Source organism: Pagrus major, chromosome 12 (assembly GCF_040436345.1).
Source record: "Pagrus major chromosome 12, Pma_NU_1.0".
NCBI classification, from domain to species: Eukaryota; Metazoa; Chordata; class Actinopteri; order Spariformes; family Sparidae; genus Pagrus; species Pagrus major.
Genome location: NC_133226.1, coordinates 18,245,711 through 18,268,206, shown reverse-complemented (window position 1 = coordinate 18,268,206; position 22,496 = coordinate 18,245,711). Strand labels below are relative to the sequence as shown.

Here is a 22,496-nt window from a genome sequence, read left to right as displayed (position 1 = left end):
GTTATTCCCCTCATCCCTGGCCTTTCTAACATATTTTGGGTCCCGTCCGGGATAAAAGGAGCCTGACAAACTGTTGAGTTCAGTACTAATTGTCTGGTTTGCCAGTGTCTAACCGCTGCTACCTTTTGAAAGAGGCTGCTCCTCAGGTAAGCTAGGTGCCCAGCTGGGTTGTTAATCAGCCTTTCCTTCGGGCACTCTTATTATTTTGCCTTTTTTGTTTTTTGCTGGGCGGGGATAAAGTTCCCTGCAGGAGGCAGGCGTTTCAGGGCCTCGACCGCTGATAGTTAACCTTTCAAGTCGGGGGAGCTAAAAGCTGTTGTCCTTACCGGGTTAGTTGGTAAAGGTGTGTTAATTTTACCTGCGTCAGAGTCTCTTGGCTTGGTGCGCGAGGACCGCCCCGGGTCGGCGGAGCTCTCGGTCGCCAGCCGCTCTGCTCCTCACGTGGGAGGGGTGGCTGGGCCATGGTCGGGGGAAGCTGGGCCGGAGATGAAGCCGTTTACGCTGCCTCGGTTTGAAACCACTCTCGGTCGAGTCGTCGCCTGGCTCAAGGATAGATGCTCGGATAAAGCTCCGGATACTAGCTCGTTTTGCAGTTAGCAAAGCAGGTGAGGAGGGAGGAGCGGGAGTTTAAAAAGATGCGCCAGCTGGAGCTGCAAAAGGCCACGGTCTGTTCTCCACTTTTGACGTGAGTAGAAATATTTCTCTGGTTCCCCCCGTTTCGTGAGTGTGAAGTTGAGTCATATTTCAGTGCGTTTGAGCGTATTGCAAGTTGCTTTGCAGTGGCCGTGGGACGTGTGGGCTATTTTGTTACAATGTAAGTTATCTGGCAAGGCTCAGAAGACCTGCTCTTCTGTCAGTGGAGGACAGGCTGGTTTATGATAAGGTGAAGAGCGCTATTCTATATCTGAATGAGCAGAAGGTAGCCACTCTGCAGCAGGCCGCATATTTAGCAGGTGAGTCTGCCCTCACGCACAAATCAGTGTCCCTCATCCTCTCAGGTGTGCTGCCTTTGGGTGCTGAGTCAGCCTGTGACGTAAGAGGCATTGAAATGGGGTTTGTACCTGCACACCTCCATGTTGTCCACATGAAGTGTAAGCTGATAACTGGTTTCTTCCCAGTAGCTGTTTGTGCTTGCTTTCCTGTAGATCTAGTCGATTTCATTATGGGGAACGATGTGGCTGGTGGTAGTTTTCCCTGTGCCAGAGGTTGTAGTTAATCCCGTCCCTCAGTCTGAGCATGACCACCTGGTTAAACGCCACCCAGGAGTGTTTGTGGCTGATGTGCTGACTCAGCGCAGTGTCTTTAGCAGACTCAAAATGTTGATTTGTGTGATTCATTGTTTGCTTCTGTCCTGGCTGAGGATAGGTTGCCCCCTGTTGGTGATGCGGTGGATTGCCCGCCCAAGGAGCCAAAACCAAGCTACCTGCACCTGCAGACCCCTTGCCGCTGTCTCGAAAAGCTCTGATCAGCGCCCAGAAAGGTGATCCATCCTTAGCGAAGTGTTTTGCTGCAGCTGAGAATAACGCTGGTGAGTGTGAGAAGCAGATATTTTGTGTTGACAGTGGCGAGTTGTTGCACAGGTGGGTTTCACAGCCAGGTGGTGATGACGATGGTTTGGATGAGTGCAGAGACGCTATGCAGTCTGGTAGGCTGTGTAACTCAAAAATATTGTCAAACATGGAGTCACATCTGTCCTCTCTTACCCCTCTTTGTTTGGTGATTTGCCTTCCCGAACCAGTGTGTTGTCCCATGACATAGACGTTGGCTCTGCTGCTCCCATTAAGCAGCATGCCTATCGCTGTCCAGTTTGTCAGAGGTGTCTAAGGCATCACTGACGTTAAACCTCGCCAAGTGTGAGTTTGGTAAGGCCACCGTCACTTACTTTGGGAAGCAGGTGGGCCATGGTCAAGTCTGTCCGGTGGATGCTAAGGTCCAGGCAGTGTTGTCGTATCCTGTCCCATCCACCAGACGTGAACTCAGGCGGTTCCTGGGCATGACAGGCTATATCGGTGTTTCTGTAGGAACTTCTCTGTTGTGGTGGCACCACTTACCAGTTTATGCTGTCCCCTTTTGTATGGAGTGAGGTGTGTCAACGTGCTTTTGAAGCGACTAAGTCCCTTCTTTGTAGTGCCCCTGTTCTGGCTGCCTCAAACTTCTCTCAGCTGTTCAAGCTTGAGGTTGATGCCAGTGCGTCTTGCTGTTGCAGGATGGCAAAAGTGGTGTAAGCCATCCTGTGTGTTATTTTTCTTTTAAGTTTAAACGCCACCAGCTCAACTACTGTACAATAGAGAAGGAGACGCTAGCCATACTCCTTGCCCTCCAGCATTTTGAGGTGTATCTCGACTCCACCCAGTTTGTACTGACCATAACCCCCTTGTGTTCCTGGCCCAATGTGCAACCACAATCGGCACCTGATGCGCTGGGCTCTGTTAGTATAGGGATATAACATCCAGGTTTGTCACAAAAAGGGAGCTGACAACGTAGTGGCAGATGCACTGTCTCGCGGGTAAGCTGACGGTTTAAGTTCTTGTGTGTTGCCCATTGATGTTTTGGTGCTATGTCTGAAAAACATGAGTGTTGAGAGGTGTGTGTGTGTTGGTGTTTTGTTCTTATGGGGGGTGTTACAGCCCTAGTGTTGTGGGCGTGTTTGTGGGCGTGTTTGTGGGCATGTTTGTGTTGTGTTTTGGTGTTGTGCTTCCACTCAGGTGTCACCCTCGTTCTCCCCCTCCTCCTTGCCTGTGTTTGGAGGTCCACACCTGATCCTACTTGCCACTTAGGCCGAGTGATATAAAGTGCTGCTGGTGGCAGTTGGCTGGGTGGCTGTGGTGCGCAGGAGCCAGAGTGACTGAGCCACAGACTGCATTTTTCTTTAAGAGACAAACCAGTGTTACTTTTGTAAATAAACTATTTTCAGCTTTAACAACTACATGCTGTTTCTTTTCCCTCCTTTATGCCCGGTTATCCCCTCAGCCCCTGGCCTTACAGGGACGTAACACATTTAAAAAATGTATTTTCTATCACCACAAACATGGCTGGAAGCTGTCCCGAGTTCTCCTTTAAAAATATGCAGCGGTGTCATGCTTACAAATGTTTAAACACAGTCTTGAACAGTGGTCACTAGCTTGGCAACATTCTCGCCTGTAACTTCATATCCTCCCGATCCCGACATGAAAGTCAGCTCATATGTACTGTATATATGTGATATTGTGGAAATGTCAATGTGATAAATATGGCACATGCAAATTTGAATGTATTCGTGGTTTTCAGAAACATTAACTGGAAACAATTTATTCTGGTGACAGTGTTCTGACGAGTCCCCTGTATGAGAGCCCATGAATACCAAATATCTATGTACAGGGTCCATAATGTTATGCTATGCCCCTGTATGCTTGTAGTCACACCGCTGCATTCTTAGCAAGATGTCCAGACAGCATTAGGTGCATATATCATGCTGCCGCTAGGATTTTTTAAATAAGCACCATAAATCTGCCCTTGTTTAAATCTGCTTTTAGATGACCTGTTCCTACAGACAGCTACTTTACTGATCTGTGTCCACTCTAAAATATTCATAGGACACAGGGTCATATTTAGCATTATTGTGCTTTCGTGGATTTCTACAGGCAATAATGCAATTGTATTAACCATCCCTCGCAGCTTTAGTGGAACCAAAATGAGTTCCTATTTGGATTTGATTAAAAAGGCAACATTTTGTGCCACAACATTTTTAACAATTCATGAAGTCGCAAGTCAATAGTTGAAAGTTTCCTCCGGCAGTAATTGACACCACTGGGTAAAGGGAGATGATATTCTTCCACATAAGTGACTGGGTGTCATAACATATCATAAAGCAGTCTTCTAACCTTGTCAGAACTTATCATGACACCAATTAGTTTAAAAAAAAAAAAGAAGACAGCCACACAGCTGACGATGTACTTCATGCTCATCTGCTAAAGGGTAACAGTTAACTTGTATTGAGCAGCCCAATGTGGCTTTCTGAAATAGTCTGAGAGGCATGAAGGGTGAACAATCTGAGGAAGAGCAGAAAGTAAATACACATCATGCCACAGTAAAGTGACAATGACAAGGGCACTATCTTATTTGTTCACTACAACACAATTAACCTAACTCTATGACATCTTCTTGTACTGCTAAAATAGATTGTGTCATGTAACAGCTATCTTTTTCTGTGTCTCCCTCCCTCCCTCCCTCCCTCTTTCCTTCCCTCTTCTCTTCTCCACCATTCAGGTCTCCACATAATGGAGCGAGAATGAACAGAGAGCGGCTTAAAAAAAAGCATGAACTGGAGGTTTATTGAGGTCATCTGCTTCCTGTTTATATGGGACCATATAACAGTTCAGTCTTCCCGCCAGGACCCGTTGGCCACTGAACAACATGTCACCAAGCAGTATGACTGGCTCATCTCTGACCGTGGACCTTTCCACCACTCTCGGAGTTATATGTCCTTTGTGGATAGATTCCGCCAAGGATTTACGACCAGATATAAAATTTATAGGTGAGTTCACTTTCAGCCTGTGTACTGATGCCACATGGGCTTTTTAAGAGTCTGTCTGTTTTAATGGCTTTTCTTTTTTGAGATTTCAGTTGCAAAAAGCTGCACTGTGTACATTTTTAGCCTATTAAGTGTGCATTTTTTATATTTACTTGCAGCCACTCTCAGCACTGTGAACTTGTTTTTCTTATATTAATGAAGTACCAGGACTTTCACTCTGCTTTGCTATTACTCAGGTTCCAAGTCTGTTTTCGGACCAAATTCATTCCCCCATACACGTACAGTATAAAAATAATAATCATAATATAGCTTCACTTTTCTACACTCACTGTCTCTTCAAAAGAAGAAAATAAGCAAAAACAAATGAGAAAAGACAATAGCCTGAGGATCTTAGTAAAGAATAACAGCCTAAAGATTTGCATTACTGGCTTTAGGTTGCAAGTTATAGGTACTGTAATGCAGTTAGGGCAACTAATAACATATAGCATGTTTTTGAATAAGAACTGGTGAACAAATGACAATGTTGGAAATTTTTTTCCAGCAATTTACTATTGTGCTTCCATTTAGTTGGGAGACCAGCAAAAGAAAATCAGGTCAGTAGAGACTGAGATATCCTGACTACACTTCCCATAATGCAGGTTAGCATTATAGGACGTGTAGCCCTGCGTCGCCGTATTACACTGGAACCTTTTCGCTAATTTTCTATTTCCATTGGCCGTTATTAACGAGCGCGAACCAGAATGTCTTCGGATGTATTTCGACAGGCCTACAACCAATCAGAGCAACAAAACATGTGGGGTAGCGCTGAGCAACACATGCAAGTTGGAGTTGCTCGTTCCATTTTTAAGCAGTAAAAAAATGGTCACAGATTCTCATATTACAGCTAAAAATTACACTAAATGTGTTTCTGCCACTGCCCAGATAAATATCCTACATGTTTGATATAAAAACATGCCCTTTGGGCTAACATAAGCTAGCATGCTACTGCTGACAAATATTAAAACTGAAAATCTCACCTCCAGTCCTCGCTGAAGAATCTGACTGAATAGGAAGAGACCAGATGCATTTGCCAAAGCAAATGACACATGACGTAGCAGATTTGTCTTGTTGCCAGGCTAGTGGTCTCCGAGGCCAATAATCCTGATGACATCACCAGGGTTACACAAAATAAAGGTCTTTTTGCAAAAACATTATAGAATTTGCACAATTGGCCCATTCAAAAGAGTGGAGAGAAGACGCATTAAGCTTTTGAGTTGTGTAAGTCAAACAACATTGCCAAATTGGACAACCCTGATCATTTGAACTGGATACTGATTAGCCAAATATGTTTGGGCAGATTGAAAGGTTTTGAAAAAACTTACTCACACTGCGACTGAACACTCAAATGTGTTCAGTCGCATTAAGTAAAAGGGCTAAATCATATTAAGGAGTAATCTGATTTATCCGTTCTCCTACTTTTCAATTTCACAGATATGAATTTACATAATGACAACTTCACATACTATTAGTTCTCAATTTTTTTTATGTTAGCCCTAAACTATAGGACCATTACAAATACCTCTGTCTTTAAACCACACTTCACTGATCCCTCAGTGATCAACCTTTATCTCTACTAGTGTTCAAATATACATATTTTTTTATTTCAGTTAAATAATTACAATGGCTCCATACAAATAGTTCTGCAGCTGCATTCATCTCTTCATGTGTCACACAGGGAGGTAGAGGTAGACAAATTAGATGGCTAGAAAACCTCTTTCTCAGAATGATGTGTTTTGATATTCTCGCATCTCTCTGCGGTCTGCTAACTCTGAAGTATAGAAAGACTGAGACAGAGTAAGAGAGTCATTTGCCTCATTCCTCTGGCAGTTCTTTCGCAGAGTTTGTTCTCTTTCTCTCCCGCCTCCGTCTCTCTTGGTAACTTGCCACAGCCCCCGGTCCCCACTGGCTTTCGTGCCTTGATATTGTCACATGAACAGTAAACAATGTATTTGCATAATGTGTAACTTGACAGAGCGGGTTGTTGCACAGAGACATGAATCTCAGAGGCAGAACTTCAGAAGCCGCTTCCCACAGACACTATACAGCCATCGAGAGCTGTCTGTGATGCTGCAGTGATTTATTAATACGGAGAGTGTGTGTTTGCATGTTGGGTGCTGCTGGGAGCGTTGCTCGGCCCAGGTGGCTCCTGTTGTTTCTCCCTCTTAACAGACCATTAGTGGCATCAAATTCAGCCGTCAATGCTGGATGTCCCTTTCCTCAGAATGAGACAATTAAATGCAGTAAGAGTGCAAAATGTATTTCTCGTTAAAATTTAAATGACAACAATCAAGAAACCACATTCGCATCTGTTAGACACCTGCAGCACTGTCAGACCAGGTAAAGTTTGATAGATTCCTTGTACTTTGAAAGTTATGCTCTGAGTGATCAACCAATATCCAAAAACGGATATTTTTTACTGACATACACTGCAGTAAAAATGAAAATCTTCCTAACAAAAAGTTTAGGTGCCAAAACTATTCGGTTAGGTTTAGGCACCAAAAGCTCTTGCTTATGTTAAGTCAACAAAAGGTCTTGGTTAGGTTTAGGCGCCAAGCTACTTCTACTTCGAACCCTGGCCTCCATGGTAAAAGTGTTGTTACTGATCTAAACATCCACCCCAAACCCCCCTCACCACACTGAGTTTCTGGCTTTTTATACTACGTCTGCCCTGTGCTCCCGTCATCACCTTCATAATGGCGTGTACTTTTAACGCCAAGGTGAGGTGAACCGTGACATCACACACTCTGTTCAATCGTCGGATCTATTACATGCTTTATCCTGACACTGGGCTGTACTATAATATACAGTTAACGCTGAACAGTTCTGTGAAGTGTGTCATATAATTGCATAAGTGGACTAAATGAAAGATGCCTGTGAGCGCGGAATATATAACATATTTAGTGAATAATCACGTACAGTATTTGAGGCAAAGGTGTGAAATGCTCTCCCAGAGGTCCAAGTGTTTTCCAAGGATTTAAATCCCAACCTCGGCCACCAGTTAATTCCACTGATTAGCACATCTTCGACCAGAGAAGGGGAGCAAATCAGTGACATCAGCTGGTGTAGTGTTTGGCTGGAATGAAATCATACATACCCTCGGTCCTCCTCGGCACATGATTGCCCAGCCGTGCTCTACTCTAACCAGCAATGAGAACTGAATCGCTTTGTAAATTTCCCCGGGGACTTTCTCTGCCTCGACGATTTAGTGGTGGAAAGTGGTCGAATCAGATTTGCACAGAGACAAAGCATCCATTCCTTTCGGGTTCTCTTATCAAGCGAGATTACCTCGGAGGCACGCTGCGTGGACAATGCCAACCTGATCAGCAACAAACAAATCTGCCCCATCTTTAATAACATGGGCACTCCGCCTAATTTGAAGGATAAACACAGATTTAGGAAGTGCCAGCCTCTTGTCTAGTGCGCTGAAAAGGTCACAGCCGCTTGAAGGGGAAAGACACACCACAAGGCACCAATTATCCTCTCCCTCTAGACTTATGTCTCTTAAAGAAATTATTGGAGCATGTTTTGTATAAGTAAGCATCACTACTGTGTCACCTCTGATTGCAATCTTCAAACTGAATTCCTTTTTTTTTTTTTTTCTCTACCCTTCCCTGTTATCGTATGCATAAGTGTACATTTCCTGTATGGTATTCATCAGTCACAAGAAAGCCACTCTCACTACTGGCTGCATAATGCTCTTGTATCAGACCTGCAGCTGAATAATGTGTATCAGAGTGTGCTTCAGGTAGTGGGGAAATTCGATGGCCTGTTTTGCTCACACTAGCATCTCTGGTTCTGTTGCTTGTACTCTATTATGGGGTCGAATGTGTTTCAGATGATGCGTGTTCACTCTTTGGTCTTTGTTCGCAGAGCTCTATCTCAGGTTCTTGTGTGCCTGAGTGAAAAACCAATATAAATGCAAATCTGGTCGCCATTAATGCATTTTAAAGGCCTCGAATCAGCATTGCACTGTAATCAAAGAAGGGAGATGGAGGTTGTTATTTAGAATAAAAATATTTATGAAAATGAATAGCTCTGATTGATCACACTTTGAAAAGCCATGCTGAGGAGACTGAATAGGAGAGGTTGATAGAGCTACTCTTGTTATTGGGCCAGGGCTCGTCGAGACTTCAAAAGACCCGCGGTGACCTTAAAATAATACTTGGAAATTCAATTTAAATGAATCTACTGTCCTTGGTTAAATCAAAAACAGAACAATTTGCACTTTGATTAAAAAGGTAACAAAAAAAAAAAAAAAATCAGATTCAGAGTCATTCTTGCAAAGCGCTGACAGAATCAGTTGAAATATATACGCTCTGTATGATTATATATAAACTAAGTGACAGATCAGGCTGATTTAAAAAGGGAAAATGAGCCATTGTATGTTTTACTGCACTGTTTAAGATAATTGTAAATCCAGTATGATATCTCTAAATTACAGTCATCAAAGCCCACAGAGATTATTTTCACCTTTCCCAGATGGCAATAGCTCAGCTCAAAGAGAAAAAAAAAAACATCACTATGATTTTCATTTTGATATTATATATTGTTAAGCGTCTGCCTCTCCTTATCTGAGTCAAGCCCTTTGTGTTACACAAATACTAGAAAATAGTAGCTTGAGTAACATCTCCGTTTATCTCTGCCGCCATTTATTTACGTCTCACTTGATTCCTTTGTGGTCTCTTAGGACGTTACAGCAGTGAAAGCTGCTTTTCATATGAGTAATGTTGCATCAACTGATTTCCCAATGCAAAACTAAACATTACACGGTTTATGAAGCTAATAGCTAGCAAGCTAAGAAGTCAAGTAAAACAGTCTCTTGGCGATTGTCTTAGCCAGATGCTGTGGAGCTGTGCTTAAAATGCCAATGACAAAATCGGGACGATAAATAGCCACAAAAATGGCCATCTTTAGTTTTAATATTTCAGTCAATGTCAGCATCACAAACCCTCAATCAAGTGTTATAAAGGGAGATATTAAATAATGTGTATTTATAAATCCAAGTATTCCGGCTTTAGAGCTAAATAAGGGTCTATGTGAGAAAAAAATGTAATCAAAACAAATAAAGAACGGATCTAGAAAATAGATTGAATAAATCGAAATGTATAAAATAGATTTAAAATGAACAATATGACAATATTGTTACAAGGTAACATGAGTGTGACATCGATGTATTAGGTAGTTGGATGGATTATAATTTATATGTCAGTGGTTCAGGATCCAAAATAACCTGAGGAAAGAAAACCCTCCTCACCCTCTCTGTCTTTGCCTTCAACCGACTGCAGCAGAGATTGGAGTCTGTTATTGGAGTGATTGAGGTCTTTTATGATCAAGAGACTAATTTACATTTTTGTTTTGTGCCAATTGATTTTGTTGTTCTGTTTGGTCAGTTAAACAACAAAAAAAAGGTGTTTGCTCTATGTGGCTGATATTCCTAGCTTCCTTGTCTCAATATTTGGACAGTCTCATGTCTGTCCCGTAAATATTTAGCTACTTCCAGGAGCAGGCTAGTTTAGCTTAGCATAAAGATTCAGGTACGGGGAGCTCACTAAATAGCATGTTATATCTAAACTTAATTTGGACATCTCCACTCAAAGCATTGTTGGAAGGAAAGGGAGCGATCAGAAGCGGAAGATGTTACGTTTACACAAATGAGTGCAACTTTTGGCAGGAAAAGTGAACAGGATGTTTAGACTTTAGGCCTCACTGTAGTTGTTGGTTTCCCCCAGTTCCAAACAAAAATGAAGTATGGCCTGGCGCAACATTACATTTAAAGTTGGAAAAAGTGGTAAGTGCTTATTTAGATCATGCTACTAAGCAAGCTACGAGCTAGCTTGCATGCACTGACATGACCACAGTGGCAAGCAAGAAGTGGCAGAGGAGATCTATTGCAAATTCCACATTGAGAATTTATTTCCAATTCCAATATATATATTTAGCACTCTGTTTAATAGAAAACCAGAAATGGCCATATTGTTTCCTGTTTTGTGAAAATGGAGCCTGAAAAAATATCAAACTGTAAAACAAGGCAATGCTTGTTAAATACGACCCATGATCCTGTTTATTGTCTATTTCTCAACTTAAATGTGTTCATAAACACATTTTAGTGTACAGTTTAGCTTTAATATGATATTAATTGTAACCAGATGGTTGCCTTATTGTGTCCTGTTTCAAAAGAGGCAATGAGTCAAAGCCAAGCACCGCCCAATTCGCAGTGCGTCACCCATCGTCAGACGTGTTTATGGTCTGCTGCAGCGAGGTGCATTCTGGTTGTTGTAGGTTTTTCTACCTTTCTAACAACAGGGAATAACACAGCCCCCTTTCTCTGTTTTCTCTGGTCATATGGCACCAAATTCAAAAATGTTTGCATCTTTCTGCCGCATAGACAGCCTAGTTTTATGCAAGGGCCTTCTTTCCACTGGTGAAATACTTTACCAAGTTTTGACGGATTTGTCATGGTTATATTCAATACAAGAAGATTATTCATATCTCTGAACATTTCCTTCATGAGCCTAATTATTCCTAACTATAATCAGTCCACAGACAACCACTTGATCAGCACTAAACTATGACTGAATAATCTGCAGCTCTAATTTGCATTTGCAAACAACTTCTATTATTCAGTCTCTAATTTAAACTGTTCATCAGACACATAGATCTGTATCTTGAGACGCACTTCACCTTTTATTTCAAATTTTTAATCCTCATTTGTCTCTTAATTTGTAGCGAGCGGCGCACCGTCTGCTGCATTGATGTACTTTTCTTCACATTCTTTTCATGAACAAAGAGCAACGGCAAAAAACACCTTGCCTCATGTGTTCAGTGTGGATGTGTCTGTCAGTGCTGATCTGGGCCCGATTTGTTTTAAACAGAAACAAGGTGTAACATTTGTCCGACTCAGGTCTTGAATTAGTTTGGATGAGCCATCTGTAATTGGATAGAGCGAGGGAAGGCGTATTTGATGTAGTCGGCAGATTCGCTGAGAGAAGCTGCAGCAATGTTTAATTCAGCAGGCTGTAGCCAAAGGAGGAGAGGGAGGGAGGCAGTCAGGAAGTCAGGAGGGATGAAACAGACTGTAGAAAGAGGACATGGACATCATGGGGTCTAAGATGCCATTAAGCAGTGGGACAGGAAGGTGCTTAAAGTGCCTAATAAAAAAAAAAGAATGTATATAAATGCTAGAGACATGGAAGGGGTTCTGCTGAGTTCACTATCAAAACAAGTAATGGGGGAGCAGACAGGTACGCTGGCAGTGAGGTCAAAGTCAAGGTGAGGAAGAGCTGCCTAACAGAGGCATTGGCGTGGCTTGGATGACTCACAAATACCACATAGCCAAGTGAACCTCTCTCTCACAAACAAAAAACAACAAAAGCCATCTATTATTAAAGCCCGCACTGGGTCTAATCATAGCTGTGCTCTGGAAATCACATGTTTATCATCTGTCAAAATGTTTTCGATAATTATCCAGGACATAGAAAAGGATTCTGGCCACTGCTAGAAAATTGCATACTATTTAATTTGTTTTCATCCACGTACACGTGTGCTAATTTTCAGTGGGTGACTCAACATGATTTTATTTATTTGCTAATTTTTTTTTCTCTCAGCAGCCAGAAGGTAACACAGGCAGTCTTCATGTTGTGGTGGAGTCAGGAGAAATGCTGAATTATAATAGAGGCAACAATACAACTACATGAGCAGAGTGCTGCTGGGAGGATCTCACAAAAACTTGGTATTTCGCCCAGATGGGTATAGTTTTGCACAACGTCACATGAGACATTTCTCAAAAAACCTTTTGTAAAAGTAGGCCCTTAGGTGATATAGTATAAACATGCTCAGTTACTTGTTTCTCAAAGATTAGATCTTGCACATGACCTTCAAGCGGGCAACTGGAGTTTGTGTCCCTTGTGTAAGTACAATTTTTGTGTCACTTTGTGAATTTATTGTTTCAGGTATTTAAAAGAATAATTTTAGTCACAGTTTGGTTAGGTTTAGGCAATACAAAGTACTTGATCAGGTTTAGAAAAAGAGTGTGGTTTGGAGTTTAATAGACCATATTGGATATTAAGTCAACATTCGTTTTTGTTTTCACCAGGACAGGAACAGCGATGATCACAAAAAAAAAAAAAAAAAAAATTGTTTGTATTTTTGCACTCACAGTTACCTCGTCTTAAAATCCATCCGTTTTAATTAAATAAGGTCTGTGGTAACATGAGTTGAACATATTTTCACATTTTGCTCCATGGCATAAAATACTTTAGGAAATACCCCACTCATGAATTCTGAAGCTGCATAGGTTGTCAGGGATATTAAATGTCATCACGCCAAGCACGGAAACACATCTACTCAGTAGTCTGCCTTTACAGACAGACTTTACTTGCAAACTATTAACTCCTTACTGAAACTCCTGCTGATTGCAGTTACACTTCAATAACCGGGAAAAAAATAACTGGACGTATCGTAAACTTTTGTTTGGTTGCCAAAAATCCAATGGAAATACCATTTGCTTTTTGTTGACGTCATCCCTGCAGCACTCAATAATGACACTTGCAATCGAGAAAAAAAAGTGAACTCTAAACAGTTTGTTTCTCATAATGTTGTTTGGTAGTCGACTCGGAGTCTTAGACTTTGTGCAGTTTCTGAGTGATACTGTGATACATGAAAATTTAGACTAGATGAGTCATGAACATGCTGTCACCAAAGAGGATGTTGGCTGTCACCTCACGCTCTGGCAGCTGACGTGAATTCCCATTTGCTGACTAAAGCACTAACTACTTCCAACACTTGGATTTCGAACACTGTCCTCGGCCAATCAGGCAAGCTGAAATTCCAGCACAGCTTGTCACTGTTGTGCACCAAATTGGTTTTTTTTTTTTTTTTTTTTTTTTCTTTTAAAACATTTTTTGTGTAGACAGAAGTGTATGAATCTTGTTTGCCGGGGACGCAGAGAAATATCACAGTTGTGCTGACGTGTACGCATGAATTTCAAATCTTGCTTTGTTAATGTAGATGACAAGTTTGCATTTGCCTCACATTAGATTTACATTTTTATCGCTGCATCTTTCTCTTTTGCACACACAGAAACAGACACAGACACAAAAGCAAACAAAAAGCAATGTGATCCTGGGGCTACACTGCAATTATAATCAATGGAAAACACTTATACTGGGTGTTGACCTCCATTTCTCAGCTGTATAAGTTTGGGACAATCAACATAGGCTGATCTTGGGAGGGAGTCCATGCCACTTCCTGTCTCCTACCTAGTGGTAAAAAGCCCCCGCTACGGGACAACTTAATTACTGGCAAGGAAGGGATGGTAATTAGAGAAGAAACAGGAGGCTAGAAGAAACTGTCAGGGTTAAGTACTGACTAATTCAATGCGTGGGATGCCTGTGCCACTCTCCCTTGAGACTGGCAATACAACATCACCAGAAGAGTAGTGAGCTCTGATAAGAAGATGCTGGAGCAGGCATGCTTCATATTACCATTTGTGTGAAGAGGTGATCCGTGCTGCTAAATCATACTAAATGTTCCACTAAAGTGATTACTGTAGGTTTAAAAGCATGCAGAATATCAGAAAGGTGCATATTATGGCAGTAAAAGCCACTGCTGGCCATGGAATTAAGTAAATATGAGCCATTCAGTGATGACACTTTCCTGTTTTTGGATTTTAATCTGCAAAACAAACCCCGAGGACTCAACTTCTGCCATTCCTTAGTTCATATGCTACATTGTAAGGTTGTCAGCCCATGTAGGCGTTTTCACTCAGCTTGATTAGACCTTGTTCAGGTTAAGGTAAGGGTGAGCTGAGGTCTGAGTCCCCAAACTCCATATATTCAACATAATCAGAGCCTTTAGTTGTGTTAGCCTAACAGGTACAACACACATAACACAGAGGGTTCAGGGAGAGGGAGTCAAGCATGAAGTGTATTGTAACAAAGTCATGGGAAAAGTTCCTCTCAGGCAAACTAACTGAGGGCATCTGTGTAGGTGTACTGTGCAGAGATTTTAAGACAGAACACCAGGTACAGATAGAGGTACTCTAGTGTCAAAATATATGGGCAAAAAATGGCGATTATGAAGAATTTTGTGTAAGTCAGAGGCACATGGGTCAAGAAATTGACCATTTTAACCAGTGGTTCATTGGTTCATTGGTAATAGCAAATGGTTATCCCAGCATGGCGAGTGAAAATATGGTGATGGCGTCTGGCAGAGCGGGTGGACAGGAAACCCAGTAAAACTAGGGTTCTGTCTAGCATCTGAAATGATGTCTGTTTGACAACCAGCTAACCCCCACTGATAGTGGAAAGCAGAAGACATGCCATACGAGGCAATAATTCATTCTCCTTAATAAAGTCATCTGAAATGAGTAGCGCTGTCTCTGTCAGGTCAGCTGCAGCATCAAACAGCGTTGGCATGGGTGATCCATCAGAGTAAACAGCGTCGGCTTATGATATCTGTGCTATATACCAGCATGAATGTAATTGGACGTTACTCGCCACACAGCTGTGAATTAGTCAGTCATTGTAAAGCGTATTGTATGCTGCAATGCTTGATGCCGATTAGCCAATAAAAGCCGAATTCAGTGCACTGCCTGCTTCATTTTTGCAGACGAATAAGTGATAATTGCTTTCATTTCAAAATCATTAAAAAAAGGAGCACAGATAATTAAAGGTCAAATTACTCACATAAACCAATTGTCATCACAAATGCAGATTGAGATATTAGCTAATTTCCCAAATATTCTTTAAATGTCAAAACATATATTGGATTGGAATATTTTCAGTCCCACAGTCGGTGCACAGCACGCCTGCTGAACGCCTCAACAGAGGTGTCTTTACTCTCCTACATCTGTGTCCCGCAGTCAGTGCACGGCTTTTGTGTTTTGTGTGACCTACACAAGCACAAAGAGGTTTATTCTCAGCCTCCCGCAGAACATCTGAGTCAGTTCACTTCCAGCAAAAAGCTGAACATTTCAGGGATGTTATCCCAGCTGTGTTCGAAATATAGTGTCTGACAGGATCTCCTGTACTGTAGGAATTCAGAAAGGTTACTTGTCCAAAATTAATTTCAAAAGGACTTTTATGTCAAATCTGGATCTATCTCAGGATGTTGGCTGTTTTGCTAGTGTAGTGCTCCAGTTGATATATGATTATGGTTTAATCCTCATTTCCCATTTCAATCCTGATTGACATGGCAACGGCTGTGATTACTGGTGGTAACTGCAAGTGTGGTTTATTTCTACAGGTACTTGGTAGAGGTACTCTGTCAGAAATATAGCAGATGAAATTCAGCAGGAAATTCAACAGGAAATTCACATTGTACGTAGTTGCAGGTGGTCAATTTGATTCCAGGGCAGGAATAGCAGACTCTTCCACTAAGAATGAAAACAACCTGATTAAAATCTTTCACATAACGTAAATACATTGAAAGGATTACAAATTGCAATTGCAAGAGCCAACCATAACATTACTACATTTAAGAAAATTGCCTTTACAGATCACAGTTCCCTGCGTATTATGAAATTGGTCACATGGGTCCACCATTGTCCTTTGGGTTCTGTAGTAAAACCCCTTGTGAGGTATAATTTTTTTGCTGTGTCAAACTGATCTGACATTCAAAGAAGTTCAAAGCAATACAGAAACAGTCCTTACCTCATTCCAAAACAACATAGGAAACACGTATGTTTCCATTTTGTTTTTGACAATGGATCTGTTTTGTTCTCAGTTGTCATTGTCATGAAACAATACAAAAAACATATAAGATAGCCATTGGAGCTCAACCTTAAAATTGGGCTTGAACGAAAGCCAAGAATGTGCCCTTTAAATTGATATTCACAATTTTTTTAAGCATCAATAAACGTCCGCAATAGTAAATGCAGTGGTCGTACAAAAATAGTAATTACGGACAAAATTTGTGAAAGCTTCATTTTGCCAATTTCAGTGGTATCTACATACCAAATCTTTGGAGCTGGTCCATGGACTAAAAAAACCCATGGTGACATATAGACAAGACATACAAAAAAATAGATGTTGAACATTAAAAACATGAACAACAAATATGCGCTACATTAAATGAATAGGAGACACCTGGACAAAGCAACAGCTGTTCAGTAAATCATAATATTCAGTGTGTCAGAGACTGCTGATTCAACTCCACAGTAATTGTTGAGGCTATAGTGCATTATATTAAAAGGTAGATCTTCCCATTTACATACATGAATCAGAGAGAATACAATAACAATGGACTACTGGGAAGGAAGACAATCCACCATCCAGCTGTGTTTCACACCATAATATTCAGGTCTGACTGAGCCAAAGGATTGTTTTAAAGACGTAATTGTGTAACGTGTGCTTGATACAAATGCGCTGTTTTACATGTTAATGAATGAGCAAATGGCGAGGTGATTCAGGTTGGAAAAAATGTTTATTACATAATTTTCCATGTAGAACATAGTGCACCATGTGTATAAAGGGAGTTTCAGAAAGAGGGCACAGAGTTAGCCGGCCTGATATCCTCAGGAAGGTTGTTCTGATCTCTAGGGGTTCACACAGCGAAGGCCTGATTAGTGGGTTTAACAAGTAATGACATGTTTCTCATTTTCAGACTAGAAGCAGTGAAGCAGCAATGATGTTATAGATTACAACTGACTTGTTCATGCTTGTGTCCACTTTAACACTTCTGACATGATATATAACAGCTAAAACGGAAAAAAAAATCTAGAAACATACTTTTATTAGAGGTCAAAAGCATCTACGGAAGGCCAGAGAGGACATTCTGTATTTATTATGTTCAGGAAAGGCCCCACAACCCTTTTTTTCTGTTAAAGGTGGAAACAGAAAATATGGCTACATATTTGTTTGTTAAAAGTTTTGTTTTCATATATTTATCATGCCTTGACTGGTAGACAAAGTTGATTTAAAATGCCAAAAATTAGTTTAAAATTCATTTGAAATGCTAAATATCAGATTTATACTGGATCAAAACATGGATTATTATAATTATTTCTAAATCCAGTGCTACCAAGAGTTTGATAGAACTCCTTGTAGTCATACTATATTTAGTCGTTAATTACATGGGATTACTCATTTTATCATTTCTCAAAATTACACAAGGAAAATAAAGGTTCCTATGGGCCCTTGTGACTAACACCTGAAAAACGATGATAAGAAAAACTCATACTCTGACCAATTTGAAAAATTCAAATGCATTTGCTTTGCTCAGTATTGTCAGCGGAAAGGCAGATTTTCTTGAGTGAAAATGTTATTCAAGCGAAATAAAATGCTCGTGTTCATTTTGTTATCTCGGCAAAACAAGCCAACAAAACTCTTCTCTCTTGTTAACAGGGTAAAGTATGTCAACTTATTAGCTGTTGAGCTCGACAGTTTTGTTCTTGGAAACAGCAGTTGACAACAGTCTCATCCCACAGTCCATTTACTCCACTTGATGTGGAATTTTTGAATGTGACCATGTCGGATGTGTTTTTGAATAATTGTTTTGCGCTCACAAGAAAATAAAAAGTTACAAATTCTTACTAAACATATAATCTCTTTGGCCTTCCGTACATATTTGATGATGACTTGAGATTGAATGGTAAGAAATGTGTTAACTTGCTTGAATATGTGATGTGAAGCATGCAGTAAATCTCAAATTGAAAAGTGGCATCATTTTTTTTTTTTTTTTTTTTTTTGGAGACGGTGCTTTCTAAAACAGCTTGCAAAGATTGTTCTCCTGAATAACACTTATATTTACTTTCTTGATTTTGACCTGCATCCAAAGGTTTTATTTGTGTGAGTGAGCTATCGCTGTCCAAGGTGCTGAAATCTATCATCAAGCCTCTTATTTGCCTCGGCACTCTTCACAGTTTGCGCTGCAAATTTCAACAAGTTGACAAAACAAATTCTTGTCTTTTCATACCCGACTGTCAGATGTTAATTAACATATTAAGCTTTTTCTAATTTGATTTAATCACCATAGTATCGGCAGTAAGACACAGCGGTAGTTGTTTGAATATTGAAGTAAACTGTAAGAAGCTTTGTTTCCAGTAGATATAAAGTGGAGGGATTGAAAGAGCTGCTTTTTTATTTTACATATTAGACCAGCAGAAAATAGTACATAGAAATCATCAACACAATGCCCTTTTATTTGGGGTGTGACTGACAGTTATTACAGGGGAAATTGAGTTCAGCAGCAAATGGATGGGATACAATAAGCTGCATCTAGGGCACTGACAATAGCAGTCGTTTCTTTTTACTGCATGAATGCCTTGACCTTGGTAGGTTTTTCGTTATATGTACATTGGGAGAGCATTGTTAGTGATTTCATTACAGGACACAGAAGGTGATGAGGTGTTTCATCAGCTGTAAACAATATAAGATATACAGGAATACTTTACATGTGAGATAGAAGCATATGGGAAAAGATGAAATCATTAGCATTGTGTTGGTGTTTTGTGCATGCACTGTAAGCAGAATTTTCAAGGTGATCACTCAGCCATGTGTTCTTTTCTTTGTAACAAAAAACGTTTGAGATATTTTGAAATTCCATATGATGCCGGTGTTTCACTTGAATGCAAGTCAGCCTCTTTCATCCTATTATTTGTTGTGAAGGCTCATAATGATTCCCGTGCATTCCTTGCCCACACAGCTGGAATAGTTCATCAGCAGAACTTCTCACATTACACAGTTAATTAGATCCAAACACGTGCTCGTGTCACTCACCCGTGCATTCGCTTCCGGCACCATGTCCCATCAAATTCTTGAGATTAAAGTGAATTAAGAGATTGTTTTTGATTAGATCCGTTTTCGTTTCATTGCCTCATCCCAATTACAAAGTGCACTAACAGAGCCATTATGCCTGCAATCATATTCCATTTAGGCAATCGCGTTCCATTTGCTGATATGCTCCAATTAATGGTTAATAACTAAGATTCTTACATGTGAATATGAAGTTAATATAATTATTTTAGGTTTCTAATAATTTGTGAGTGATGTGCAGTAGTTATTTTGCTAAACATGGTCACCATTTCAATACAGATTTTCAACATAGAGCAACTCTGAGACCAACTCGGTTATAAGTTTCTGCTATGTTACCACTGAGCATACTTTATTGCATTAGCTGTGTCATTATGGTAGTAAGCAAATTAGATTTATGTTTATTTCCCCTTTGGCTTCACTTGCCTGTTGAGGATTTCTTCTGGGGTCAGTCCATTTTCCGCAGACACGAAATTAAATAAAATGATCCAGCAAGAAGACTCTGAAAAGCTTTATATCAACAGCAGCGCAGTTGCCATACTAGGAAGAAATGTCATCCGCAGATTAATTTCCGAATTTGAGCAGGCTTCTGTTTTCTTCACCTTTTTCTAGCTACAAGTAGCTTTTCAAAAGAAAGACTAAAATTGATTTTTGACGCTCATTGAAAAGAAGAAGAATTCAAATCAACTGAAATTAAGCGGCCGCGCTACACAATTAAAGACAGCTTTTCTACTTCTGTTGTACATCAGAGTAACCTTGACTTAATCCTTTCTACACAGCTGATTCTCTCCCTCTCGTCCGTCTCGCTGTCTATCCTTCCTTCCCTTCCTTGCCTTCCTTCCCTTCCTTTTGCACTGACAACAGTATGGTCATTACCGGCCTAAAGCCACCATTTTACACAGATGGACTCTGCAGGCATCAGGCATGTTGCATGACATCACAGCTTGGAAAGATGTTGTTGCAATTTGTGAAAGAAGGGTTTAGGGAGGAAAAATCAATTTGCCCTGTATTCCTGGACAGTTTGCTTCCCCATTCTGGCAGGATAAGCAAGAATATTGCAGCCAGCAATCTGGCTCATCACATAGATTGTACTTTAAATGCCTTACAACCTTAAAGTTATCCCTTTTAAGATCTCTGATAGAAGAATTCTTTTCTGTACAAGGTAAGATATTAAAGTCCATATAATGACACTTTTAGAATGTCAGCTGTCTCACTCAATGTTTCTACACTTGAAGGAAAATAAGCAGACATCTCTGTTAGACAGCGTGTACAGTATTATCATTAACTTGACAGACATGTGGGAACATTGACAGTGAGTCTAAAGCGATTTACTGTTAACACGCACCTAATTTTATCTAAACCCATTAGCTTGCAACAGTCACTTGGATATTTTTACATGGCCTCTCTGCTGATGGTATCTCCTTTTTTTAGCTGCACTATAACAGAATTTCAAAATAGCCCCATCAGATTTCCTGCACTATTTACACTGATATGTTTAGAAATGTGGCCCGTGCTAGTATCGAAGTGCAAAAATAAATAAAACAAGCACTAGCAAACAGTTCAGCCTACCAAAGTAATATCCCCCTGTCTTCCCACGTAGCCCTTTCGATGTGCACTGGAGCATAGGATTAAGTTTCATTCTGTAATATTTTGAATGGTTCTTGGTGGTTGAAATTCATACAGGATTTCAATTGTATCTCTGTCTGTTTGATTTATTACTACGCTTTGCCTCCATATTACCATGAAAGGCCTGGGACTTTTCTTTTTTCTTTTCATTCCGTCAAGCTGCTGCATAATGCCGTGGCAACACAGGAACAAGGGTTATAAGGTCTCAGATTATTGAGGCCTTCCCTAAAGAAATGACTGTTAAAGCCCCCCAAGGAACATGTAAATCTGGAGTATGTAATGCACTATAGATGATGAGTGTAGTCTGGTTGTTTGTTTTTTAAAATATTTCCATCTATTCTAGCTTAGCCAGATCAAGGATATGCAACCTTGTGGAGTGTGTTTTTCAACACACAAGTGTTGTGTGGGGAGGGCCAGCGGAGCTGGGGAGGACATAGCTTCGGCGTAACTGATTACAGCCGGGCAGTTCCGAGTGTGCCGAGTGTAAAGCCAAACCTAAAAACCTGCAGTCATGACAGATAGTGCTCTGATTCTGAGCCGTTTACAGATGAGAGGAGAGCTCAGAGATTACTTTTAAACCCTTGTGATTAAAAAGTAGATTATCTTCACTACTGTTTATCAACCTGACTGCAGCAGTGATCTGCGAAAGGTGACCGCCATTGTCGGGCATTTATGTACTGACTGAAGCTGAAGGGGCAATGTACTTTACTTCAATAAATGAGCTGAATACAATTACACAGATACACACACCCTCTAAACGCCGTTGATTGCTATTTTAGGACTAGTTTACGGCTAATGTATGGTACAATAATCTGGCTGTTTGGGGCAAATACACACTCCAGAGATGGTGGTGAATACACAAGTTAACAGCCTAACGTTGCAGATGGTAATCTATCTGACGTGATTCAGGCACAAATGTTCATGGACAAGATAATGTAAATGAAAGAAGTGACATTAATTCTGTCTGATGATCAGGCTAGGAAAATCCTGCATTTAATATGAATTTACAATGGCTTTACATTTTCTCAATCAACACAAAAGTTGATTGTGCTCTTCACAGGCTAAATACCTAAGAATCGAGCTACGCATACATGGTATTGAACTGTGTAAATGTAAAGCTTATTACATATTTGATGAATAAACCTTAATGTCATCCACATATTAATATTCAAAGCAGGATAAAACATCTATGAAACGATAAATTCAATGAAACAAAAATGAGTCAATCAAGTATGACTAGAGGCTGTGTCCCATTCCAGGGACTACTTCCTACAAATTCAGCTTTTATATGCTTTTGAAATCAGTATTACACGATCGATGATATCCTTGAAAGTTGAAGACCGTCTGGATTAAGTTTTATTTACCAGGTGTTTGCCCGCAGCTGCTCATCTACTGTATCACTGGTAAATCACCTGAAATGGACAAATGAAAAAGCTACCGCAAGATGTAAATCATAGCAGCCGCTTGTCGCTAGCCTTGACAAGTTGTTCTCCAATGGATGCCGCCTCAGAAATGCAACACATATGGACATTCATAAACCCTGGTGAGCCCCATGATGGTCTAGATGTAAT

General features: G+C 40.5%; 1 protein-coding gene across 2 annotated transcripts in view; it reads left to right on the top strand.

Annotated features, from left to right (window-relative positions):
• Positions 1-356: 356 nt before the first annotated feature.
• brinp1 (bone morphogenetic protein/retinoic acid inducible neural-specific 1) overlaps positions 357-22,496 on the top strand; it is a 99,563-nt gene continuing 77,423 nt past the window's right edge. Inside the window, exons 1-3 of one of the 2 annotated variants that reach the window (XM_073477431.1) lie at positions 357-685; positions 1,366-1,528; positions 4,246-4,513. In XM_073477431.1, the coding sequence (XP_073333532.1) occupies positions 4,296-4,513 (218 nt within the window). In that variant the 5' untranslated portion in view covers positions 357-685; positions 1,366-1,528; positions 4,246-4,295. The remainder of the gene's footprint in view (positions 686-1,365; positions 1,529-4,245; positions 4,514-22,496) is intronic. The other variant, XM_073477432.1, reaches the window with a different exon arrangement.